Here is a 23,808-nt window from a genome sequence, read left to right as displayed (position 1 = left end):
ATCTAACTATCTCATCCTCTGTAGTCTCCTTCTCTTCCTGCCGTCAGTCTTTCCCAGCATCAGGTCTTTTCCAGTGAGTCAGTTCTTTGCACCTGGTGGCCAAGGTATTGAAGCTTCAGCTTCAGCATCAGTCCTTCCAGTGAATATTCAGGACTGACTTCCTTTAGGATTGACTGGTTTGATCTCCTTGCAATCCAAGGGACTCTCATACATACGTCTTCTCCAACACCACAGTTCATACCATTTAAATGATCATTACTGTTTATTGAGCACCTAATCTTCATCAAGCCTGGTTAAGAGACTCATATGCATTAACTCTCATCCACGCAATAACCCCTGAAGGTAAACGTTATAGCCCATTTTACAAAACAGGAAACAAGTTCAGAGAGGTGAAGTGACTTGCCCATGTTCCCACAGCTCTAAAGAGTTGGAACTAGACCCTTCAATTCTGACATCCTGCTTCCAAGTACAACTGGGGGCAGGGAAGACTTCTGAGGGTAGGAAGAGGTGGAAAGGGATGGTGGCAAGGCTCTGGGGCACTGCTCCAGTGATAGGCCTCAGGATAATTGTCTGTGAATGGAATATATGCAGCCTCGGGGCCTGGAGGACAGGGGGAGAGAGGGTGAGCAAAACTGCAGTGCGAAGACACTTCTCTCTCTAAACGGGAGGCTCTTGGGGCAGTCTGCAGGTGGCCCTAGATTGGGGGCCTGGATCCCAAGTTTTCTAAATTCTGCTCTCTGATCAGCTTCTTGGGAGACCTTTGGCAAATGCCTTCTCTCTGGACTTCAGGATTCCTGCCTATAAGGTGAGAGAGTAAGTCAAGATAACATGAAGTGCATTTGGGCAAGGGGCAGAGGAAAGCGGGGTGGTCTTCGGGAAGTCTGGTTCCTGCTGGCAGCAAGGAAATCCTCATAGTCTTAGATGTTGCCTGGCTTCTTTTAAGGATCTGACAATTCTGGGAACTCAAAAATCTACCTTTTTCCCCAGCCGGTTCTGAGCTATAACAGAGTCCTGCCTGCAGGGTGCGCTGAGGGCTCACAGCCTACTGAACCAAACTGGAGCTCAGGTTTTGTGTTTTATTTTTTAAGAGGGGTGAATTTTGTTTTTAATTTATTGGGGTTTTTGGGCCGCATCTCGCTGAACTTCCCCCACCAAGGATCATCTCGCACCCCCTCCAGTGGAAGCAGCAGAGTGTTAACCACTGGACTGCCAGGGAAATCCAAGAGGGGTTAACTTTTTGAAATCTGAAAATTTCTGTCCTCAGGATGCAATCAAGTTACCTGAATTATATGTAATGCCCAACACCAGTTCTTCTCACACTTCCTCTGGAGAGTTAGAGCTATTTTCAATTCCTTTGTTTTCCAGATGCAGAAACAGATCCTAAGAGATTTAAAAAAAAAAAAAATCACTTTGGATCACATAGCTAAAAACTAGAACCCTAGTTGTCTGATTCCTGGGCAGGGCTCTTTGGAGAGGGTTGGTTCTGCTTTCAAGAGTCTGTGGCTGTTCTGCCCCCTAATGCACAATTCCTGGGGACAATGTCAATTTTGATTGTATAACTTGACAGCTCAGGACCTGTCAGCCAGAAGGCCCTCCCTCAGCACCTAGCAGAATGCCTGCTGAATGAGTAATTAAATGAATGAATGTGTGAATGAGCCACAGAGATTGAGTCTGCTTTGGTTTTATCAAATAAGTCACCTGGAGTTGGATTTCTTTCCTGAAATTCCCTCAAGGCAGAAATGATATTCTAAAATGGAAGGGGAGGGTGTGGCAAACAATAAGAGCTCAGAAAATTACATCTGAGTTGATAAATCATAGCCCCAGATCTGGTCAGGGTATAAAAATATTCTATCATATTGCATTTGGGATTAAAAAATTAATTTATGAAGAATGAATTCAGAACAGATGAGAATTCCATTAGGGTTAAAATCTGTGAGAGGGTCTGAAGTGAAAGGAGCCTCAGAAACATTTCAAATAGCATCTAGATGTACCTTCAGGACTGGAATGTGACTGAGGAATAAAAGAAAGCATTGACCAATCAGTGGCCTCAACAGAGCTGATGCAAGAGTAGAGAGAAGGGCAACAGGAGGTGGATCTTTCCTGAACCAAAAATATGAGGCATGGGGGAGGGGAGGAACAAATTTGGCAGTATCACCTGGGCTGGAAGCTTCAGTGCTGGATTTCCAGTCCGGCACGGTGCCTGATACACACTAGATGGTCAATAAATGTTTAGTGAATGAAAGAGTGAGGGAAGAAGCCTGAGCCCCAACCAGCACATTCGCTGTGGAGGTGGTTTAGTGATTCATCTTTTCACTGGCTCCTTTTGCTCAGATTCCAACTACCCTAAGTACTTTCTGATGATAATTTGGCTTTTCACGGTATAAAGAGGTTCTGGCCTATCAATCATGGGCCACTTAACAATTACGTTTCTCACTCCCAATTAATATATTGGAATTCTGCTTTACGAATCAGTTCCTTGTGCCAGCCTGCTTCTTACATATTCAGGTCTTTCATCAGTGATGCAGTGGAGTTTCTGCTTTGGAGTCATTCCTGTCTACATTTGAATTCTTACTCAATATATTACTAAGCTGTCTGACTTTTGCCAACACACCTCGCGAGCCTCAGTATCCTCATCTGTCAGATAGGGGCATAATGCCTACTTCATGATATTGTGGTGAGAATTACATGAGATAACAGATGAATCCTGGATTATCCTTGGAGCTCAGTAAGTAGTAGTATCTGTGTCCCTTCCAAGCTTTCCTTCAAAGGAGATTGGGTCACAAAATCTCATTCAATTGAGAATATCAGTATCTCTTGCTTTTCACAAATTTACTGACTTTGTAAGTGAAGCCTTGGGAATGATTTAGTTGCTTCCTTGAAGGTTCTAAAGAGTCATTATGCTACAGAGGAGGGCAACTCATATTCATTAATATAAAAGTAGTTCCCAAGGACTCACTGATGCTGCAGCTCCAATACTTTGGCCACCAGATGGGAAGAATTGACTCATGAGAAAAGACCCTGATGCTGGGAAACATTGAAGGCAGGAGGAGAAGGGGACAACTGAGGACAAGATGGTTGGATGGCATCACCGACTCAATGGACATGAGTTTGAGCAGGCTCCAGGAGTTGGTGACGGACAGGGAAGCCTGGCATGGTGCAATCCATGGGGTTGCAAAGAGTCAGACACGACTGAGCAACTGAACTGAACTGAGGACTCACTACATGCTAGTGGGAGACAGAGAGACAATAAGACACAGTTCCTGCCTTCGGGGAGTTCTGACACAGTCTGGTGCAGTCAAAATAAGACATTATATGACCCTGACACAAAGCTTTACTTTTCTGAGTTTGGGTTTCCTCACTTTGCAAACGTGGTCAGTAACATTCTATTGTTAGTTGGAGAGAAGGGGTAAGACATGCAAATATGATAACAAGACTGCATCAGATTTGAAGACCAATGGTACAAAAATGTAGAAACAATGTGTTGAGGAGTTAAACAGTGGTAGAGCTTATTTACAGCTCAGTTGAAAAAAGCAATACTTTCTGTAGGAAGTGGCATTTTTAAGCTTTCATTCAGACCACAGTTACTAATAAGGGCATTAATTGCTGGGCTAGAGTTCGGTGGCCAGAGATTTGCAGAGAGAAAGGCTTGAAGATCAAACAAGGAACATGAAGGTGGTAGGTGATTAGGCTAGAAAAGATATATTGAGGCAGATCTTGGCAGATATTGAATGCCAGTGTAGGGGTTTGACCTTCATTCTGTGACTGATGAAATACTAGTAAAGTTGATCTAAACATTTGACATTACAGAGTATATTTTAAAAGTAAAAGCTGAACCTGACATATTTGAGGAGGGTGACTTAGAGGGGAATTCAATAAGGAAGATTTAGTCAACAAGGGCATGTTATTGGCAGGATATTTTGTTAGGTGGCACAGCACAGAAGACAAAGATGTCAAGATGTAGGCCCTGTCCTCAAGGAGCTTATAATCAAAACTCATGTCCACAGAAAAGTACAACACAAGGTAGACTGTAATAAGTGTGATAACAGAGCCCCAGCCCAAGGGTCTGAGCTTGGCTGAGAATGAGGTTAATTTACCTCTCCCAAGAGTCTGGAGACCAAGTCAGACTTGGGAAGCCCCAGAGGGGCTGTTGGAGGTCATCCAGTCCACTTGAGCTCCTGCTGGGATTCTCTATCCCTAGTAAACATTAACTTTGAAACAAAAAGTGGAGCTCTGAAGAAAAACTGTCAAGAGGCTGCTGCTGTGGGAAGTAAATAGAAGAAGATAAAGTCAGCTTTGAGGTGCTGGTAGAAGCGACTTCTCCCAAATGGAGAGTGGAAGGCCAGGAAATGGATGAGATGGGGAGGGAGAGTGTGCCTGGGGAGAGGAAAGATGAAAACAGAAACTAGGGGAACACCCACGTTCCGGGAGGTGGGAGGAGAAAGAAGAGTCAGAGAAGGAGTGGCCAGAGAGAGAAGGGAGCGGGGGAAACAGTAGAATACCTTGTCACAAAGTTTTTAGAAGGGGGGGGGGGGGGGGATAGAAGGCAAGGTGGGAGGCCCCAAGGGAGCAGAAGAGGGGAAACTGCAGCAACAGGGTTTGAGGTTAGACATGAAGTTGCCAAGGAGATTCCAATGAATGAAGGCTTCTCCAGAGACTCCACAAATAAGCTGGGTTCCCTGTGTCTGGTACATTCTAAGGTGGAGCCTTCCCGGAGGCCAGAAGAACAGGGCTGTGTGCTCCAATCTCCAAAGATCGGGCGGTCAGCTCTGTAATTAGCACTACCTCTCCTAACCCGAACCAGTCCCTCCAGGAACCGAAAAGCTGAAGAACATACTTGGGAGGGATTTCACACCCATGTGTCTCTGGCCCAGCCCGGTGAAGTCCCGTTTCATCATGCAGCTTTAGTGACTCTGCGGGGCTGTCACTCTCATCTGGTATTGCCAACATTCTGACTAAAGCCTCTTGCAAAAGTTTGCAGCATTCGCCGGAGGCTGACTACAGCTCCCAGAATTCCCCGGGCGCTTTCCGGTGCCGATTGGCTGAGCCCCAGGCTCCTGAGGGCGGTGTTCCCCCGCCTCCCCGGGAAACAGGCATCTGATTGGCTGCGGTGCGGGGGCTTTTGTGTCCCCGCCCTTCCCCAGGGACCGCAGCGGGCAGAGAGGTTCTGCTGGTGTCAGAGCCCGGCAAGCGCTGGCAGTTCCGAGGCGGAGATGCTGAGGAGCGCTGGGTTCGCTAGCAGCGCTGGCCACTGCGGACTCCCGAGGAGCTCCGGACCGTGAAAATCCCTGCGCCGCGGCCAATCCCGAGGTCATTCACCCCTCCAGAAGCCAGACAAGCGGATAGTCCAGCGCAGCGGCGGCCGTTCCCGGATCCTGGGCTTTCGGAGCGTTCTGGAACCCAGAGAGACACCCCCGCGGGCTCTAGAAGCTCCCCTAGCGGCCCCCAGTCCCGGCTTCCTGCGCGCGTCTATCTGAAAGCCCCTCGGGTGCACGGGCGGTCGCCGAGCCGCGTCTGGGTCCTGGCGCACACCATGATCGTTGCGGACTCCGAGTGCCGCGCGGAGCTGAAGGGCTACCTGCCCGGGGCCGGAGAGGTAAGCAGCGGCCGACGCCACTCTTCCCTCGAACCCAGAGCCGCGTCCAAGGTTCGGGTTGTTGCGAGCTGAGTCTGAGCCGCCCCCTCGGCTGGAGGAGGGGGAATGGAGCGCGTAACCCGGAGTGGGGTTGCATCAACTGGCAGCCTCGGCCCCCTCTGCCTCCGCCTCCTCCCCACTCCCCGGAGCTGGGGGCGGGGATGGGGTAGGGATTGTAGAGCCCTCCGCGGCTCCCTCAGACTCCCGGCCAAAGAGAGGGGAGCCTTCTCGAGGTTATCTTGGGTTTGGGCCCTCGTCTAGGGAGTGTTCAAGTCCAGGCAAATCCCGGCGCAGCGGCCGGACCACTCCTCCTCCCCGCCCCCTTCCGCAGATCCCTTCCTCTAGGCTGGGGCTGGAGGAACCGTTTCTAGGTAGGCTGTGTACCGGCTCCAGTGCCCCCGCTTGGTGATGGGAGTACTTGGGGCTGGCCCACGAAGGTCGACCCCGTCCCTCCCCCCCACCTGCACCCCCGATTTGGACTGGGGGCGCGGGAGCTCCGGGGCCTTGGCGGACTGCCGGGTATGCCGCGGTGAAAGCTCGCAGAGGGGAAAAATCCTGGCCGCGGCTCCCGAAGCCAAGCGCCGATTTGGCTGTGCCCTACTAACTGATCTGACGTCCCAGAAGTTTGTTTTGCAGAGACTGCCTTTACAGTAAGGCTGGGAATACGGCTGCATCCAATCTGACATCCCCCTGCCCCATTACCATCACCACGGACCATGAACATCTTGTTTATTACGTACCTACTGGATGGCAGGCTCCGGTTCTGCCTTTTCTCTGAGTCCTCAGGACTTAAACTAGCAAAATATGAGCTATACAGTTACCTCTCATTTAGGGGATGAGGAAATTGAGGCCCAGGAGGGGCTGTGGAGAGGCTTCCTTGGCTCACCCTGCAAAGCAGCTCATTATTTTGCTGTGGTATCTTTAGGATTTCCCAGTGTGGGTGGCTCAGCAGGGAGTTTTGCTTGTTTCTTTGGTTTCCAGGCCTGGAGCCTGGTGCAAGTGTCTTACTGGGTTTGTGAGTCAGACCTGTGCTAGTCCTGAACTGTGATCCTGGGAATAAATGGCTGCACTTTCCTGAGCAGCTTGGTTTCTGGGGGGTCCTCGGTTTTCTGTTAGCTTGTCACCCCCCTGTTATGGTTTAGCAGCCCAAGTGGAGGAAGGAAAACTGCTCCTGCCTCTTCTCAGCTGGTGACTTTGACCAAGTCATCTTACTTTCTGAGTCAGTTTCCTTCTTTGTGAAAAAAAAAAAAGGAAATAATTTTCTTTATTGAGAGCACCTGGGCACTAGAGCAGGCGTGCCACGGGTTCATGTCCCCCAGCCCTCCTACTTTCTTGCTCTGTGACCTTGGCCAAGGGATCCCTTCTCTGATCAGCAGCTTCCTTCCGTCGGGGTTTGGCCCTGTCTCAGAGGGATTGTTGGGAGAGTTAACTGAGAAGACGTGCAAAGGCCAGTGCACAGTGCCTGGAGCATAGCAACTAAGTCCTGCGTCAAACACGCTAGGTATTGTTAGAATGTGGCCACAGCATGTATTTCCCCTTCCCCAGAGTGTCTCTTGCAAGGGGGTGTCTGAGCCCACCCCTCGTGCCTGAGGCGAATGTTGGCTCATCTCTCTTTGGGACAGCATCTGGGAAGTGATATGGGGAGAAAAGCGAGCTCCAGGTGGACTGGGCAGACTCTGAGGGTGGGGCATTTAGATGGAAGCTTGCTAGCTGTCAACATCAGATGGGGCTGGGGGAATTGGTATGTCAGACCCCTTTCTACATATTCTTCTCTCTCAGGAAAAGTGGACCTTGGGAAGATGTCTGTTTTAAGCAGAATCTTTTAGAAGACGGTAGGGTGCTGAACTTACAGAGCCCTGTGCCCAAGCCCTAAGGGAAGCTAGACAAGTACATACAAGTACATACAAGGAATGTACAGTCCCCTCAACTCTCATACTGTGACATACACTCTTTCACCAAGTCAAGGCCTTCAGACTCTTCACTCTAGTACTGGTAGTGTGTTCTCAGAGCCCTCCTGAGCTCTTGAAACATCACTGCTTCAAGGAAAGTCTTTCCTTCCCCACCTTTGCATACCTGCTTCCTGTCCCTCTTCTTCACTGCAAGAGCTGTTATCCCAGTTATAGTGTAGCAGTTGTGTAATCAGGCATTTCTTGTCTGTGTACCTTGCTAGACTGGAAACACTGTAGGCCCCATCACCAGCACTGTTCTTAGCACCTAATAAGTGCTCGTAACTATTTGCCCTTGTTGGCTTAGCTGACCCTTGTGAACTGTGCACAGGCTTTGAAGTCAGATCTGAGCTTGCCTGTCTGGAATAGGTCTCCAAAAGAGCCTCAGTGAGCTGTCTCTGAAGAAGAGATCAGTTCAGTTCAGTCGCTCAGTCGTGTCTGACTCTTTGCGACCCCATGGACTGTAGCATGCCAGGCTTCCCAGTCCATTGCCAACTCCCAGAGCTTGCTCAAACTCATGTCCATGGAGTCGGTGATGCCATCCAATCATCTCATTCTCTGTCATCCCCTTCTCCTTGTGCCTTCAGTCTTTCCCAGCATCAGGGTCTTCTCCAATGAGTTGGCTCTTTGCATCAGGTGGCCAAAGAATTGGAGCTTCAGCTTCAGCATCAGTCCTTCCAATGAATATTCAGGACTGATTTCTTTTCGGATTGAAGAAGGGATAAGAAGACCTGTTTCCCTCCAGATGGTTGTGAGAAATCAGCCAGATCATGGTGGGGAGATGAGTTTATGGCACCACTCACATATGCCTCTCCCAAAGGAGGACTCTGACTCCCTCTCAAGTGTAAACCCAGGCAAGTATCTTGAATTCAGCAGCCCATGGGGAGGGGAGTCTCTACCCATGCCCAGCTGGCAGAGTAACCTCGAAGGAGTCTGTAACTCAGTCCTGGAGATGGCAGGCCTACCAGGAATAAAGACTGAGGCTGATCCGGGTGGCAGACAGAACCCTTGCAAGCCAGACTGAGCTGAATTCAGATCTTGACTTGGCCACTTGTCAGCTGTGGCTTAACCTTTGGAACCTTAATCTTTCCTTGTGTGTAGAAGAGACCCCTACTCCCACTCCCAAACTGATGAAGATTCAGTGCAACCAGTGTGCTAGTGTTAGAGTTAATATGAAAAGGAATTGTGAGTCGACGCGTAAATCAGGAGCCAGGCACGGAGCGCTGAAGTGATTGATCCTTTCCTTACAACCATCCTGATGCCTTCTCAGTTGAGTGGCCACCCAGCTAACTGACCTCAGTGTTCTTGCTGCCCTGGGTGGTCCTCTCAGTTGAAACTCATTGGTTTTTCCTCTGCCCTGCCCTAGCTGTGTTGCCTTAGGTGGGTCACCTGCCCCACTCTGGTCTCCCTTTCTTCATCCATATAGTCAGGGAAGGGATCTTGCCTTTATCAGGTGTGTGAACATGGATCCTGAGCCACATGTGGCTATTTAAATTTAGATAAATTAGATTTTATTGAATTTAAAAGTTTTTTAGCTGTACTCGTCGCATTTCAAACGCTCGGCCACTGTATGTGAAAGTGTTAGTCCCTCAGTTGTGTCCAACTCTTTGCGACCTGATGGACTGTAACCCACCAGGCTCCTCTGTCCACAGCATTAAGGCAAACATACTGGAGTGGGTAGTTGCTCCCTTTTCCAGGGGATTTTCCCAACCCAGGGATTGAACTCGGGTCTCCTGCGTTATAGGCAGATTCTTTACCGTCTGAGCTACCACAGAAGCCACCAAGGAAGTGGCTTGGGGCTACCATCTTTATTGGACAGTGCAGATAAACAATATTTATTCATCATTACAGAAAGTTCTATTGGACTTGCTGTGCTAAGTACTGGGTTCACAACAGGGAACTTGAACCAGGGTGTGCTCTCAAGGTATGAAACAGCACAGGATAACTAGGGCTGTTACTGGGGCAGTGGATCCCCTGGACATGTGGACAGGGAGAAGGAGCGGCTCACTCCTGGTGAACCCCAGAGCCCTGGGCCACTGAGACCTTGAGAAGTTTACAGAATGGGAATCATTTCTGCAGTTGAGGAAATCTGATTTGTATCCTAACCCTGCTACCTCTTTCCTGGCTGAGTGACCTGACCTCTCTGAACCTTATTCCCCATCTGTAAAATGGGAACTCCTCAAGTTCACATGAAATAAAGGCTTAGCCCATGGCAATCAGTGTTGTTACCTACCATTATTATTGACTTCCTACCCCAGGAAATAGGGGAGGGCTGGTTTGGAGGTGTCATTTCTTGGCGGTGGGCCTCTGCTCTGTCCACTTCCTCTCAGGTTTGGGGTGTCTGGGTTGGGGAAGCATGCAGAGTATTGGAACTCTGGATTAGAATCTACTCAGTCCTGCCTTCAGGGCTTTGAACTTTCCGCTACCTTTGCCTGGAATGCTGGGTCCCTATATCTCTATAGGCCCTTTACAGGCCCATCAACTCATTTACATATTTGATATTTAGATACCAGCTTAAAGGTTGTCTCCTCAGTGGCTTCCCCTGTCTGGGACTGGAATACTGCACATACTTCTCCACCCCATTATACGCTCTCTTACTGCTCTTTTACTCTATAGAATCTGTGATTTGAAATCCTATTCATCATTTGTTTAATTGTCTTTCTCCTTTGTAAATTCTGGGAAGACTAAGATTTTGTCTTTTCACTCCGGTACTCTTGCTGCCTACAATGTAGTCATAAGAAATATTTGTCAAGGGACTTCCCTGGTGGTCCAGTGGCTAAGACTCCATGCTCCTGATGCAGGGGGGCCTGGTTTGATCCCCTGGTTAGGGAACTAGATCCCACATGCCACAACTAAAGATTCCTCATGCTGCAGCTAAGACCCAGTGCACCCAAATAAATAAATAAATATTTTTAAAAATTTTCTTTCAAATGAACAGATTAATTCTGGTTTTATCTGGAAAGCATTTAGCACAGTGCCTTATACTTGAGAAAGCAATCAATGAATGGAGTGAAACAATGGCCCTCCCTGGCAAATTATGCCAGGCCCCGCCCAATTAAATTAGAATTGCTGGGCCTTGGCATTGGTATTTTTTAAAAAGCTTCTCAAAGGGATTCTACCTGTACAGCTTGGGTTGAGAAGCCCTTGTTTGAAATAACAATGAGGTTAATGATCACTGACTTGCTAAGTGCTTGCTGTGATAGAGGTACTGAGGTAAGGCCTCTACAGGCATTAACCTCATTAAATCCCCATGACTACCCAGTGAAAGTAGGTACTATTATTACCCCATAATTTGGAGAGGAAACTGAGGCTCACATTGCTAGCAGATAATAGGGGGTGGACTTGTCTTTTGAGCCCAGGCACTTTGTGTCAAGAGCCCCTATCTTTTAAGGGTACTCTGCTTTATTGTCCAAATCGTTATCATCATCTTCACTGAGCCAATAACGTTGGTAGATCCGGACCTGTCACGTAAAGATCCACAGGCCTCGGTTTCTTCCTTTGAGAGCTCCTGGGGCAGACTTTAGAGAGGGAGGGGCTTCCCGAAACTGTTCTCTGTCCCTCCCTACCTAGTACCCTGGTGGGCCCTCCCTGTCCCCCGCACCGACCCCCCCAGTTCCTTCCTGCCCTTCCCCACCACACCTGGCTGTGGTTTTCTGTCTGTCCTTAGGTCGCCTGAGGGGGAGGCCCAGTTTGTGGAGTCAGCAATCCTTATCTCCCAGACAGAGCTGTTAGGCTTTTTCTCTTTGGTGAGGGAGGAGGAAAGCTGAAACAGGAGTGCTTGGGGATTGTGCTGGTTTCTAAGCTAGACTTGGACCAGCCTGGTCTGGTAGATCCCAGAAGTATGGGTGCAAAGGACCTGAGCAGTCAGCCCAACTGCCTTCTTTGTCCAAGATTAAAGCTCAGAGAGTCTAAGTGACTTTCTCGGAGTCACACAGCAAGTTAGTGGCAACAGAATTGGTACTCACACCAGGGACTTTTGTACCCTTGTTCTTTCCTTTGTGGTCTTTCAGAGCCCCAGAGCTCTGCCTCCCTCAGGGGGCTTTTCAGTTCAGCCCCTCAGACCTCCCCACCTCTTTGCAACCCCATGCACTGAAGCACACCAAGCTTCCCTGTCCACCACCAACTCCCGCAGCTTGCTCAAACTCATGTCCATTGAGTCGGTGATGTCATCCAACCATCTCGTCCTCTGTTGTCCCTTTCTCCTCCCACCTTCAATCTTTCCCAGCATCAGGGTCTTTTCAAATGAGTCAGTTCTTCACATCAGGTGTCCAAAGTATTAAAGCTTCGGCTTCAGCTCCAGTCCTTCCAATGTGTGTGTGAGGGGGTGGCTTTTAGCTATGTGAAAAGGAAGGTTCACTTATAATCCTTAGTCTCTGGACACCTGGGGATTAACACTAAGTCTAGATTTGTATGAGGAGGGGTGAGTTAGGGGGACATCATCTCTGTTTAGTGAGGATATGACTCTGGCTTGGATAAACTGTTTCTAAAGCCAGTGCTGACAACCCCCGCTCCCAACCCCTGCTGCCCAGGTACCAAAACAAATGAGTAAATAAAATTGGTGGTTTCCATAGAGGCTCCTACACCCACGTCAAGATACAGCTGCTGCCATCAGTGTTGCCCTCCACGTAGCTCTGTTTTCTTCATTCACAGACTAGTGTGAATTACCTGGCCCTGCTCTTCACAAAATGTAATCTGGAAATATGGAGACCTAAATCAGACAATTAGAAGGCGATGCTTTCAGAAGCAAAAGCACTGGGAATTGTGGGGTCACAGATGAGGTCAGAAGAAGGTGCTCAGACCCTGGAAAATGGAGTTAATTCTACAAACATGTGACCACTGAGAGGGATCTGAGCCGCTAACTATCTGGAAGGCAGTAGGAGGTGGAGGCAGGATTTTAAGCCAGTTGATGAGGTTTGTACTTGAGAAAGTTTACTCTGGCTACTCAAAGTTTGCCCTCCTTAGGGCATGAACCAGGCATGTACCAGGGCCATGTACTCACTAGATCTCCTGGTCCCCGAGGTGGGGTTGTGGGTGGATGCTTTATTTATTCATTCATTCTGTTTTCTTGGGAGAGGATGGAGAAGGGGCCAGGGCTGTGGAGGCAGGTAGACCATGGGTGAGGCAGTGGGTGGTGGTCCAGACAGGGGACAGTGGTGTCCACTAGGTGGTGATGGATGAAGAAATGACAATGAAGCTACATCATAGGAATCTAGGAGGCTTGGTAACCTGGTTTCAGGATATAAACAAGGGAGGTTCTCATACAAGTTCTCCAGGGGTACCAAAAGGCGGCCTCCTGGGAAAGTGGCTGTATAATTTCCTTTACCCCAGCCCCTGCAACCCCACAGGGGGACTCCTGGGCCCCTTCCCAGTTCCTGAAGAACTCAGCCTGTGGGGTGAGCTCTCTTGCTTGTTTACCGTTTCTCTACCCACCAAGCTGGTCTATATCTCCACCTGACTCCCAGTGCACCAGAAAGGTGAGTCACATCAGAAAGGTGAGGGGATTTCCTTGGTGGTCCAATGGCTAAGACTCCACACTCCCAGTGTAGGGAGCCCAGGTTCGATCCTTGATCAGGGAACTGATCCCACGTGTCACAGCGAAGATCAAAAATCTTATGTGCCTCAACTGAGACCTGGTGCAACCAAATAAATAAATACTTAAAAATAAAATTACAGTTCAGTGTGGCGCCTCTGGTAAGGAGAGAGAACTATCTTCTTAGTCCTCCCTTTTACCTCTGACTGACCATGATGTGTTTCCCTCAAGGAGCAGAGGGAGAGCCGGGTCCGACGAGGCCCCCGAGGGCCCAGCGCCTTCATTCCAGTAGAGGAGGTAAGCTTGGAAGGGGTTAGGATGGTTTGGTCCCTGGAGGAAAGGACATGGGGCGCTGAGTAGGTGGGTAGGGTTTTCTGGTCTCTTGAAATTGCAGCTTTGAAACTACCTCTTCAGGTTGCTGACTCATGTAATCCACAAAACAGCTCTGCTCCAAGCAGGCATCTCAGCCCCATTTTACTGGGAAGAAACAAGCTCCGAGAGATAAAATGCTAATAACACAGCTAGGTAATGAACAAACTTGTGGTTCCCAGAACAAGACTTGTTTTTCCTTAAGGCAGAACTATCTGTAGTTATCTTCTCACCCTTGAATGTACATGGATTAAAGTGGTTTTTTTCCAACTTCAAGTGTAATGAATGTTCATTATTTTAAAATTTCCAGTGTTTCAGAAAACTTCAGTTTCTTGTAATCCCAACCCCACTGAGATAATCACTGTTAACCATTTGCCACTGTTTCCCAGACTTCTTTTCATTCGGAGCCAAGGTCATAGTTTGTAACATGATTTTGTTAGTGTTGTTCATTTGGGGAGTTGGTTTTTTTTTTTTTTTCATTTGGTTGTTATGTTTTGTTATTTCACATAATACATCAGAGACATCTTTCATCTACTGAGTCAGATCATGCATTCATTTATTTAACAGGTGTCTGTTGAATGATTAATCTGTCAGGCACTGTTCTAGGTGCTGGGGATACAGATGAGAACAAGACAAACAAAACTCCTTGCCATCACAAAACTGCCATTCCAGTGGGGGGTTTGTGGTGGGGAGAACTTCAAAACACACACACAGACAAATTAAAAAATAATCGTTTCCTTCTTTTCCTTTGGCCTTCACTGAACAAAGACAAACTTCCTTGTCCTCTTTGCCTTCTAAATGTGTAGGCCAAATAGTTAATGAGCTGTTAACAAATGTCTAAACTCTCCAGTTTCTTTCACCCCTTGTAAATGGATGAAAGCGCCCAACCACCTGCTGTAGCCCAGAATGTTACACTCAAATATTCTTCTTTTTTTCATTGATAAGTAACTACTCTTCTTCTGTAACAGAGGAAAGAAATAGTCTTTGAACTTAATTGGGAATTGAATCCTGGTTCTTCATTTATCAGATCTGTAACCTTGAGCCAAGAATGAAACCTCTCTGGGCCTTGATTCTCTCATGTGTCAGTGGGGGAAAATAATACTATTCACCTCACAGGAAATTGGGGAGAACTGATGCGATAATATAGACAGGGAAAGCTCTAAACTCAGACCCGGCGAGGAGAAAGCACTCAAGAAATGTAAACTGTTTTGCATCTGCTTCCAATGACTGCATTGCTTTGAACCATTACTACCAAGGGCCCAGGTTCAATCCCTGGTTAAGGAACTTAGATCCCACAAGCCACGTGGCATGGCCAAAAAAAAAAAAAAGAAGCTCTATGAAAGTAGGAGAAGCTGTATTCTAATCTCTGTGCCTGAGTCTATCTAACTTGAGAAAATAAGTCTCTAATTTCATAGTTTTGAGAATTAAATGAATCAATATATATAATGTGTTTGAATAGTACTTGGCACATAGCAAGCATTGTATAATTATCGATTACAATTGTATAAAGTGTCCAATAAGTATTTGATTAATCACTTAATGAAATATCTTTTCCTCCACTGATCTCCTTTTTGTTGGACATGGTGGTTGTCCTCAGTTTCTTGCTATTAAAATCACAATGAAGGCAATGAATATGTTGGTTTCTCTGGTGGGTAGGGCACGAGGGAGTCACCCTTTCCTCACCTTTGCTTGGCAGGTCCTGCAGGAGGGAGCCGAGAGCCTCGAGCAGCACCTGGGGCTGGAGGCGCTGATGTCCTCGGGCCGGGTGGACAACCTGGCCGTGGTGATGGGCCTGCACCCGGACTACTTCACCAGCTTCTGGCGCCTGCACTGCCTGCTGCTGCACACGGATGGGCCCCTGGCCAACTCCTGGCGCCACTACATCGCCATCATGGTGAGCTGGTCTGAGCCTGACTTCCGTAGGGGTGGGTTCATTTTGGGGTTCAGCCCTCAGATCTCTTTGCTTGGGGCTTGATTCCACAAACAGGAGAAGAGGAGGCTTAGAGCAGAGCCCTAGCTTTATCTGACCCTCCATTGAATTTTAGATTTTTTTAAGTAGGAAATTTAATTTTTATTAAATTTAATTTTATTTTATGTCAGAGGATCATTGCTTTACGATGATGTTTTAGTTTCACGTGTACAGCAAAGTGATTTAGATAGACGTTTATCCATTCAAAAAGACACTGTCTCACTCAGGACCACCCAGCCAGTGGCAAAGCTGGGGTTAGAACCGAAGTTTCCTGCCTCTCAGGCAACAGTGAGGCTTATGACGTTTCCCTCCATGGGGTGCCCACCCCGAGCAGAGCACAGGAAGAATAGGGTGACCTGGTCTCTGTCCACCACCTCCAGGCTGCTGCCCGCCACCAGTGTTCCTACCTGGTGGGCTCCCACATGGCCGAGTTCCTGCAGACTGGCGGTGACCCTGAGTGGCTGCTTGGCCTCCACCGCGCCCCTGAGAAACTGCGCAAGCTCAGCGAGATCAACAAGCTGCTGGCCCATCGGCCATGGCTCATCACCAAGGAGCACATCCAGGTGCAGTGGGCAGGGAGGCGGGTCCCCGCGGGAGTGTGGGGCTGGGATGGGGCTTGGCAGGCAGCCCAGGGCAAAGCAACTGAGCGAGCCTGGCCTTGCCTTTCCTCTCCAGGCCTTGCTCAAGACGGGCGAGCACAGCTGGTCCCTGGCTGAGCTCATCCAGGCCCTGGTCCTGCTCACACACTGCCACTCACTGGCGTCCTTCGTGTTCGGCTGTGGCATCCTCCCTGAGGGGGACCCTGAGGGCAGCCCCGCCCCACAGGCCCCTTCACCCCCCAGTGAGCAGAGCACACCCCCCAGCAGGGACTCGCTGAACCACTCCGGGGTAAGTCAGGGGCCTGAGTCTTTCTGGGAGAGGAAGCTGGGGGCCTCTGGTCCTTGGGTAGAAGACAGTGCCTCCCTGTCTGCAGCTGCTTCCTTATCACACCCTGAGAAACCTTAGAAAAGTCTTTTTTTTTTTAAGGTGTATTTATCTATTTTTGGCTGCACTGGGTCTTCCTTGCTATACCCGGGCTTTCTTTAGCTGCAGCCATGGGGGCTACTCTCTGTCACAGTTCGCAGGCACTAGAGTGCTAACTCAGTGGTTGTAGTGCACAGGCTTTGTTGCCCTGCAGCATGTGGAATCTTCCCAGATCGGGGATCGAACCCGTGCACCCTGCATTGGCAGGCAGATCCTTAACCACTGGACCACCTGGGAAGCCCCAAGTCATTTGGCTCTGAAACTGTTTCCTCATGAGGAAGATGAGGATAAAGACTCCTTCATAAAGGGTTGTGAGCCTGAGATGAAATAACCATGTGACTGGCTTCAGCATGGAACCCCTGGGCTCAAAGTAGCTGGCTTTTAACACTGTAACAATACAAAGGTTGCCTCTCATTCTGTAAAGTGGCCTTGTCTGTGTGTATTTTAAAAATACAGATACTTTAAAAAGCCCTTTCCTGTGAGGGTAGCTGACCCTCGGAGAAGACCTTTCTGTTCTATAGCTGCTTAAACATTACTTCCGGAAACACAGGCCACATGAGCTGTCCAGCACAGAGAAGGCACTGGGCCTTCATGATTGCTCAGAAAGGCCCTGCATGTGAGAAGGACGTGTGGGGTTTCTGGGGTCAAGGGAGAAGGGGCGAATGCTCACCGCCGGGTCATTCCTACAGGGCTTTGAGGCCGCCCGCGACGTGGAAGCTCTGATGGAACGCATGAGGCAGCTGCAGGAGAGCCTGCTGCAGGATGAGGGCGCCTCGCAGGAGGAGATGGAGAGCCGCTTTGAGCTGGAGAAGTCAGAGAGCCTGCTGGTGACCCCCTCAGGTACAGGTCACAGGCGTCCAAGCTCAGGGACCGCCCCTCCTTGCACCCTCTCGCTGGGAAGCTGGCGCCTTCGTGTTACTGCACCTCGGTAGCCACACCCAGCTACCCCTTCCAAGAAGTTCTGAGCATGGGCTCTGGGGTCAGGCCTGGGTTTGAATCCTGGCCTGCTAGCCTTTCTTCTTTCTTTTTGGCCAGGCCATGTAGTATGCAGGATCTTAGTTCCCTGACCAGGCATGGAACCCATGCTCCCTGCAATGAAAGGCAGATTCTCAACCTCTGGGCCGCCAGAGAAGTCCCTGTTAGCTTCTCTGGCAGTGTGACCACTGATAAGTCACTTGCTGTCTCAGGTCCCAGTCTCCTCCTCCGTGAGGGATTCATGTGTAGGGGAAATGAGGCAACAGAAGCAAAGTGCTGAGCACAGAGCCTGGCCCAGGGTAAGCGGCTGCATAAGTAGCCACTGTTGTTAGGATTGCTGTTCTTATTACTGGGGACCTTAGCCCCTGGACCACGGGTCTGATTTACCGCCTCCCCCAGGCCTGGCTCCTGCCAAAGTCCTGGTTCCACTCACTGTGGCGAGGGGCATTCTTGGGCCCCCTATTCCACATTCCCCAGCACCCCCTCCCCATTGATGATTAACGGGGGGTGGAGGCCTCTGTGATCCGTGCCTTGGCTTCACTGTGACCTCTTTCTGACATCCTCAGTGGACATCCTGGAACCCTTTGCAAACCCAGATATGCTGTGCTTCGTGGAAGACCCCACTTTTGGATATGAGGACTTTACCCGGCGGGGGACTCAGGCACCCCCCACCTTCCGTGCCCAGGTAGGTTCTCCCTACTGGTCTTAGCATTGCTTTTTTAAAATTAATTAATTAATTTTTTTTGGACTACTCTGGGTCTTCAATGCTGTGTACATGCTTTCTCTAGTTGTGGTGAGCAGGGCTACTCTGTTGGGGTGTGAGGGCTTCTCATTGCCCAGCACAGGCTCTAGAGCACAGGCTCAGTAATTGTGGTTCAGGGACTTGGTTGACCCACAGCATGTGGGATCTTCCCAGACCAGGGATCGAACCCATGTCCCCTGCTTTGGAAGGTGGATTCTAAGCCACTGAAACGCCAGGGAAGTCCCAGCATTGCTTTACAAACAAGCAGGATTGGGTAGTTTGTGTGATCAGTGATTTGGGCACCTTCTCTCCTTCAAGATTCCATGAAGAAGTGGGAGACCCTGAAGGTGAAAAGACCCATCTGGGTCCTAAGCTCAGGGGATCCTGACCACAGGAAGGAAGTCATCACCAAGCTGCATCCTCCTCAGCTTCTCAGGTCCAGACCAAGCAGCGGGTTAGATTTGTTGGGGTGGAGAGAGGCATTATGGAGATCCCAGCTGTGCTGCAGAAGATGGCGTCTCTCTGGCCAGCCTCGGGCCCCAAGGATTCTACTCATTGACCAACCCCTTTCCATGTTTCTCAGGATTATACCTGGGAAGACCATGGCTATTCACTGATCCAGCGGCTCTACCCTGAGGGTGGACAGTTGCTGGATGAGAAGTTCCAGGCAGCCTATAGCCTCACCTATAACACCATCGCCATGCACAGTGGAGTAGATACCTCCGTGCTCCGCAGGGCCATCTGGAATTACATCCACTGCGTCTTTGGCATCAGGTGAGTGAAAGTCCCCTCATCCAGGCATGGTGTACCGCAAGCCCTCCATCTGAGCTCACAATTGTTTCCTTTTTCTTTTTGTCTTTCTTTCCCTTTTTTCCTGCCTATACTGTTCTTCAAATCAAATGTATTCCTTGGCTGATTATAAAAGATAATAGCCATCCTCAGTTCTTGAAAGTCTTTAATTCCACCCCCAGGAATAACTAGGGAGATTACACACACACGTATACTTACGTACATACACACATATATACATACAAAGAGAGTTATGTCTGTAGTTCCATTCCAAGTAGCAGTTCTTCTCTCATTAAAGAATAACAACAGAAATGCCCAATGGTGAAATTCGATTTTTAGTAAATTTAGAAAAAAAGAGATAATGAAAAGAAGAAAATAAAAATCATTCATGATCCCACCTGCTCTTACTGTTGTCAGGTATTGGCTTGGTCAAAGAGCTCATTTGGGTTTTTCCGTTAACAACTTATGGAAAAACCTGAATGCATTTTTTGGCTAACCCAAGATTTCACTGCGTGGGCTGAGCTGTGCTTTATTGGCCGGTATCCCACTGGCCAACCTCACTGACAAGTGTCCAATCCAGGAGAAGCCAAGGATGATGGGCATCTTAGGGTGTATATGTGGCACGCTGTGGTCTCCCTTGCTGCCCAGCTTCCAGGTCCAGGCTGCTGCACTCTGCAACATGGCCCTCGCTCCTAAACCTTTGTTTACCACATCTGCCCTCTAGTCTAACACCGGCCTTCCTCGTCCACACTGATCTGCGGTGACTCACTGGCTCCCTGGACGGGGAGGGACAGAATAGCTTCTAGACTTGTCACCAAGGTGCTCTTTGACTTTGAACAAGCTGACTGCCTTCCACAGGCCTCAGTTTGCCCATCAGTAAAATGACTACCAACTCCTTTTTCCCTTTCCCTCTTCCTTCTCTAGGGTAGATATTCACACTGGTCTCCTGCCCCATCTTCCACGTATGGCCCTAGCTGTAAAGTGGTGACTGTGAGCGTGGAGGCAGGCAGAGCTGGGTTTGAATTCCATTCCCAGCTGTGTGCCCTGGCACTGCACGTCTCTGAACCTCCATTTCATCTGTAAAATGAGACTGGTGAACACAGTACATTGTATACCATAGTTTTGTATCCAGTCCTGTACTGAAGTTTCAGGGATTCTGTGAATATATGTTCACATGGTCAGTGCAGTGTGCTCAGCCTCTGTGCATTCCCTTGCGAGTCCAGTGGCCTGTGATATATGACATTAGCTGCTTTTCTAAGAGGAACCAAGCTTCTAGCTGCTTCCTACCTTCTGCCTTTTCTTGCCACTCTCTGTCCCCCTTCTGCAGGGTGGGGCTGGGGGAGAGGAGCTCTGTGGGAGCAGACATGTGAGTGATTCTTTCTGGGTCTTTCCATCCAGATATGATGACTATGACTACGGGGAGGTGAACCAGCTCCTGGAGCGGAACCTCAAGGTCTATATCAAGACAGTGGCCTGCTATCCGGAGAAGACCACCCGAAGAATGTACAACCACTTCTGGAGGCACTTCCGCCACTCAGAGAAGGTGCGGCTCATGGGGGAGGAACAGGATGGAAGCCTGTGGAGGAGGCGAGGGCTCAGGACCCAGCGAGGTCCTGACCTGGGGATCCATCCTGCGTCTCTTCATGTCTCCTGCATCGGCAGGCAGATTCTTTACCACGAGCGCCCCCTGGGAAGCCCATTTACTCACCTGTAAAGTGGGTATCCTCAGTGGCAGCCGGAAGGACCTGGGTTCAAATCATAACACTATCACTTGGGAGCTCTGTGATCTTGGGCAGGTCATTTTGCCTCTCTGAGCTTGTTATCTTGACAATAAAAATAAAAAAACTGCCTGCATTTCAAGGTCATTGGGAGGATGAAGTGAGAAAATGAAGGTAAACCTCTGATCCCAAATAAATGCTCAGAGGTAGCTGTTGTTTTTCGCTTTGGGGGATAAAGAGGTTAGTCATGATCAGGATAAATGTGCTTGAAATTCTCCCACAGTCCTTGCACCAAGTTACTCAGAGCCTTAGGAAAGGGAAGGATGAAATGGGTGGTCAGGGATGATGGCACTCTGGGAGGGAAGGGGATGGTAAGGAGTGACTTCAGTTGCCAACAAGCCCTCGTGTGTGCCCCCAGGTCCACGTGAACTTGCTGCTGCTGGAGGCCCGCATGCAAGCCGCCCTGCTCTATGCCCTTCGCGCCATCACCCGTTACATGACCTGACTCACGTGCAAGACCTGCACCTGAACAGCTGACCGTGGGGGCATCCTTCTCGCTGCAAGGACTCTGTTTGGAGACAGACCCTAATCTCTTCCTGTCCCATACCCACCTACCCTACTCTGGGGGTGGGCCTGGGGTGTGACGTGCAGCCTCCCAAGCCACACCCTCCTTCTCACTGGAACGGACAGGACCAGCGCACTGACTCTGGTATCTCAGCTCTGCCTCTGGGGCGTGGGGGGCTGGAAGAGGACCGTAGCGGATTCCCAGGTGCCAGCCCCTTCTAACCACCCTTACCCTCAGAGGCCAAGAGCACAGGAAGGAAAATGGACTGAGCGTGGACTTATGTGCCAGCAGGCGGGGGCCCAGGCAGCATGAGTACTTTGGCCTTCCTGGCCTGGGAAGTCCCTGGCTGGCCCCCAGGGAGAGGGGCAAACACCTCCAGGGACTGACACTCCAAGCGGCTTCACCTCTCCTCCAGCTCCCTCCTCCACAAGATTTCATTACCTCCCACCTGCCATTCACCCATCAATGTGAAAATCAGGGTCACAGCCGGTCTGTGCATCCGGCTCCCCAGAAGCCCGTTCTGTCCAGCAGCCCACAGGCCCCTTGCTCCCTGGTCACACGAGTCCTGGTTCAATTCCCTTGACCCCCTTTGCCCTCTTACCCTTTTCTGCACCAGCTGGTGGAGTGAGGCCCCAGGAGAGAGACCAAGCACGTCAAGCAAGTAGATTATCTCTAGAGTTCGAAGTCTCTGTTGGTCATTTTGCTTTCAGATGAGGAGGGAGTATTATATGATAAATTCTCTGTGTTTCGGTTTTTTGTGGGTGAGGTTCTTCGCTGCCCACCCCCAGAGCCTCAGGCAGTGTCTGAGAGGAGAGCAGGAGTGTCTCCCCAGAGCTGACCTACCCGGCGGAGGCTGGCACCCCATGCTGTCTCATCTCCCCTGGCTCTGCCACAGACATTTGCCAAAAAAGTGAGCCTTTCCAGGTGGTTCCAGGGGCTCAGGGAGACAGGCAGGAGACCCCAAGTTTCTTGTGTAGGCCCTGTCATGGCCAGGTTAGCCCCATTTCCACAGTTACAGACTGAGGGGTAGGACCACATTTTGTGGTATCTGGGCCTTCATTCAGGTTCTGAGCCCAGCCTGCCAGCAGCCAGCTGCACGCGTTGCAGGATCCCGAGGGCCTCTGGGGATTTTACACACACACACACACACACACACACACACACACACACACACACACACACACACCCCGCCTGCAGTCAGTCTCTCCGGGCTACCTGCCAAGGACCTTCGCACCCCCATCCCAGTTTCTGTCCCTTCTCGGTTGCTTTTAGGTGGATCCCTTGGAGGCAGAAGCAGCCAAGGACTGATCCCAGGTACTCTGTGTAGCAAACAAACTGTGAATTCTGACTCCCCTTGCCCTTCTTCCAGCTGTAGGTGCCTCCCCTCTGATCGCCTGGGAGGGGACTGAAGAAAGGCAAGGGCCAAGATGCTGCTACTTCTGACCCTCCTCTCTGGGGCAGGGCAGGAGAGGAGCCTGGTTCATTGTGCCACATTTCATACCCGTGCAGGCATGGGCGAGCGACTGGCACCCCTTTCCGGCCTCAAAGCCCTCCCTGCAGTGAAGCAGGGCAGGAGGGAAGAGGCCCCAGCATTGGGGTTTGGATTCTAGAGGGGACGTGATGACCGTCAGGGTCAAGTGCAGAAATCTTTGCCTTTGCTACCATTTCTGTATGATGAGAAATAAAAGTTCACCAAGGTTTTGTTTTGTACTTCTTGTTAATGGGCTGTTTTTCCATTTCCTGGGGGTCATGGTTCACCTCTTAGCATAAGCAGGGAGCTGCGATTGCATCAGGGAGCTGACCTAGCAGCCCATACCCTGCTGAGCACTCGTGCCCAGTGACCGCAGGGTTGGGAGTGGTTGGCACTCAAAGTCTACTTTTGTCCCTTGGGTGTCCAGCCCTGCCACCCCTCTGTGGCTGGCCTGGTGCTGTGGAATAATAATGGCTGTGTTATTTTTCTCACTCAGCCGGGCCCTGGGCTGGGTACTTGGAGGTCATTTGTCTGAATCTGCAGCAAAATCTTTCAAGAGAATCGAGACTCATGGATCAAGTGGCATCACTGAGGCCAAGTCAGGTCAGTGACTGAGCCAGGATCCCAACTGGGGTCAACGTGATTGTGAGGCCATGGCGTTTCACCTTGCTGTTTTCCCGCTACCGAGTGCCTCCTGAGGCAGAAGGAGGATATGTGAGAATTTCTTGGGGGACCCTCTGTTTCTCCTGCCCCCTCACTTCATTCTTTCTGGCTTCTCACCCCTCGCTCCCTCCCCAGAACCGAGGAGACAGGCATGAGGAGTTAGTGTGACTCCAAGTTGTGCCCGTGCCATTTAGTGGTAGCTGTGTGACCTCGGTCAATCGTCTTAGCTTCTCTGGGCATCAGGAACTCCAGCAAACTTATCAGAAAAACCACATTATGACTAAGAGTTAAGACCGCTCCTGCTGGTTTCCCACTTCCTCTTAATGCTGCCGTCACAAAATGAAAACCAGGTCTCCTCCAGGAAGCCTCCCCTGATTGACTTCCCTGTAACCCTTTCCTCCCTTCATTTTCTAAAA

General features: G+C 49.9%; 1 protein-coding gene across 3 annotated transcripts; it reads left to right on the top strand.

Moving 5' to 3' along the window:
* Positions 1–5,151: 5,151 nt before the first annotated feature.
* Positions 5,152–22,968, top strand: SESN2 (sestrin 2). Of its 3 annotated transcripts, XM_027518867.1 has the most exons (10): positions 5,152–5,593; positions 13,340–13,405; positions 15,174–15,371; positions 15,827–16,009; positions 16,122–16,334; positions 17,159–17,309; positions 18,011–18,129; positions 18,770–18,960; positions 20,374–20,518; positions 21,112–22,968. In XM_027518867.1, exons 1-10 carry the CDS (start codon positions 5,531–5,533, stop codon positions 21,196–21,198), a joined length of 1,416 nt encoding a protein of 471 aa, XP_027374668.1. In that variant the 5' UTR covers positions 5,152–5,530; the 3' UTR covers positions 21,199–22,968. The 3 variants fall into 3 exon arrangements, with proteins under 3 accessions (XP_027374668.1, XP_027374658.1, XP_027374678.1); XM_027518857.1 differs by lacking the exon at positions 21,112–22,968 and having other exon boundaries at positions 5,168–5,593; positions 20,374–20,823; XM_027518877.1 differs by lacking the exon at positions 16,122–16,334 and having other exon boundaries at positions 5,171–5,593.
* The last annotated feature ends 840 nt before the right edge of the window (positions 22,969–23,808 follow it).

This window comes from Bos indicus x Bos taurus, chromosome 2, assembly GCF_003369695.1.
Source record: "Bos indicus x Bos taurus breed Angus x Brahman F1 hybrid chromosome 2, Bos_hybrid_MaternalHap_v2.0, whole genome shotgun sequence".
In the NCBI taxonomy this organism is placed as follows: domain Eukaryota; kingdom Metazoa; phylum Chordata; class Mammalia; order Artiodactyla; family Bovidae; genus Bos; species Bos indicus x Bos taurus.
This window is presented reverse-complemented; position numbering and strand designations above follow the sequence as displayed.

Coding starts and splice junctions, on each gene's coding strand:
- SESN2 (XM_027518857.1), top strand. CDS start 5,531: ATGATCGTTGCGGACTCCGAGTGCCGCGCGGAGCTGAAGGGCTACCTG. Junction 15,372..15,826: donor GCCACTACATCGCCATCATG/GTGAGCTGGTCT, acceptor CACCACCTCCAG/GCTGCTGCCCGCCACCAGTG. Junction 18,961..20,373: donor CACTGCGTCTTTGGCATCAG/GTGAGTGAAAGT, acceptor CTTTCCATCCAG/ATATGATGACTATGACTACG.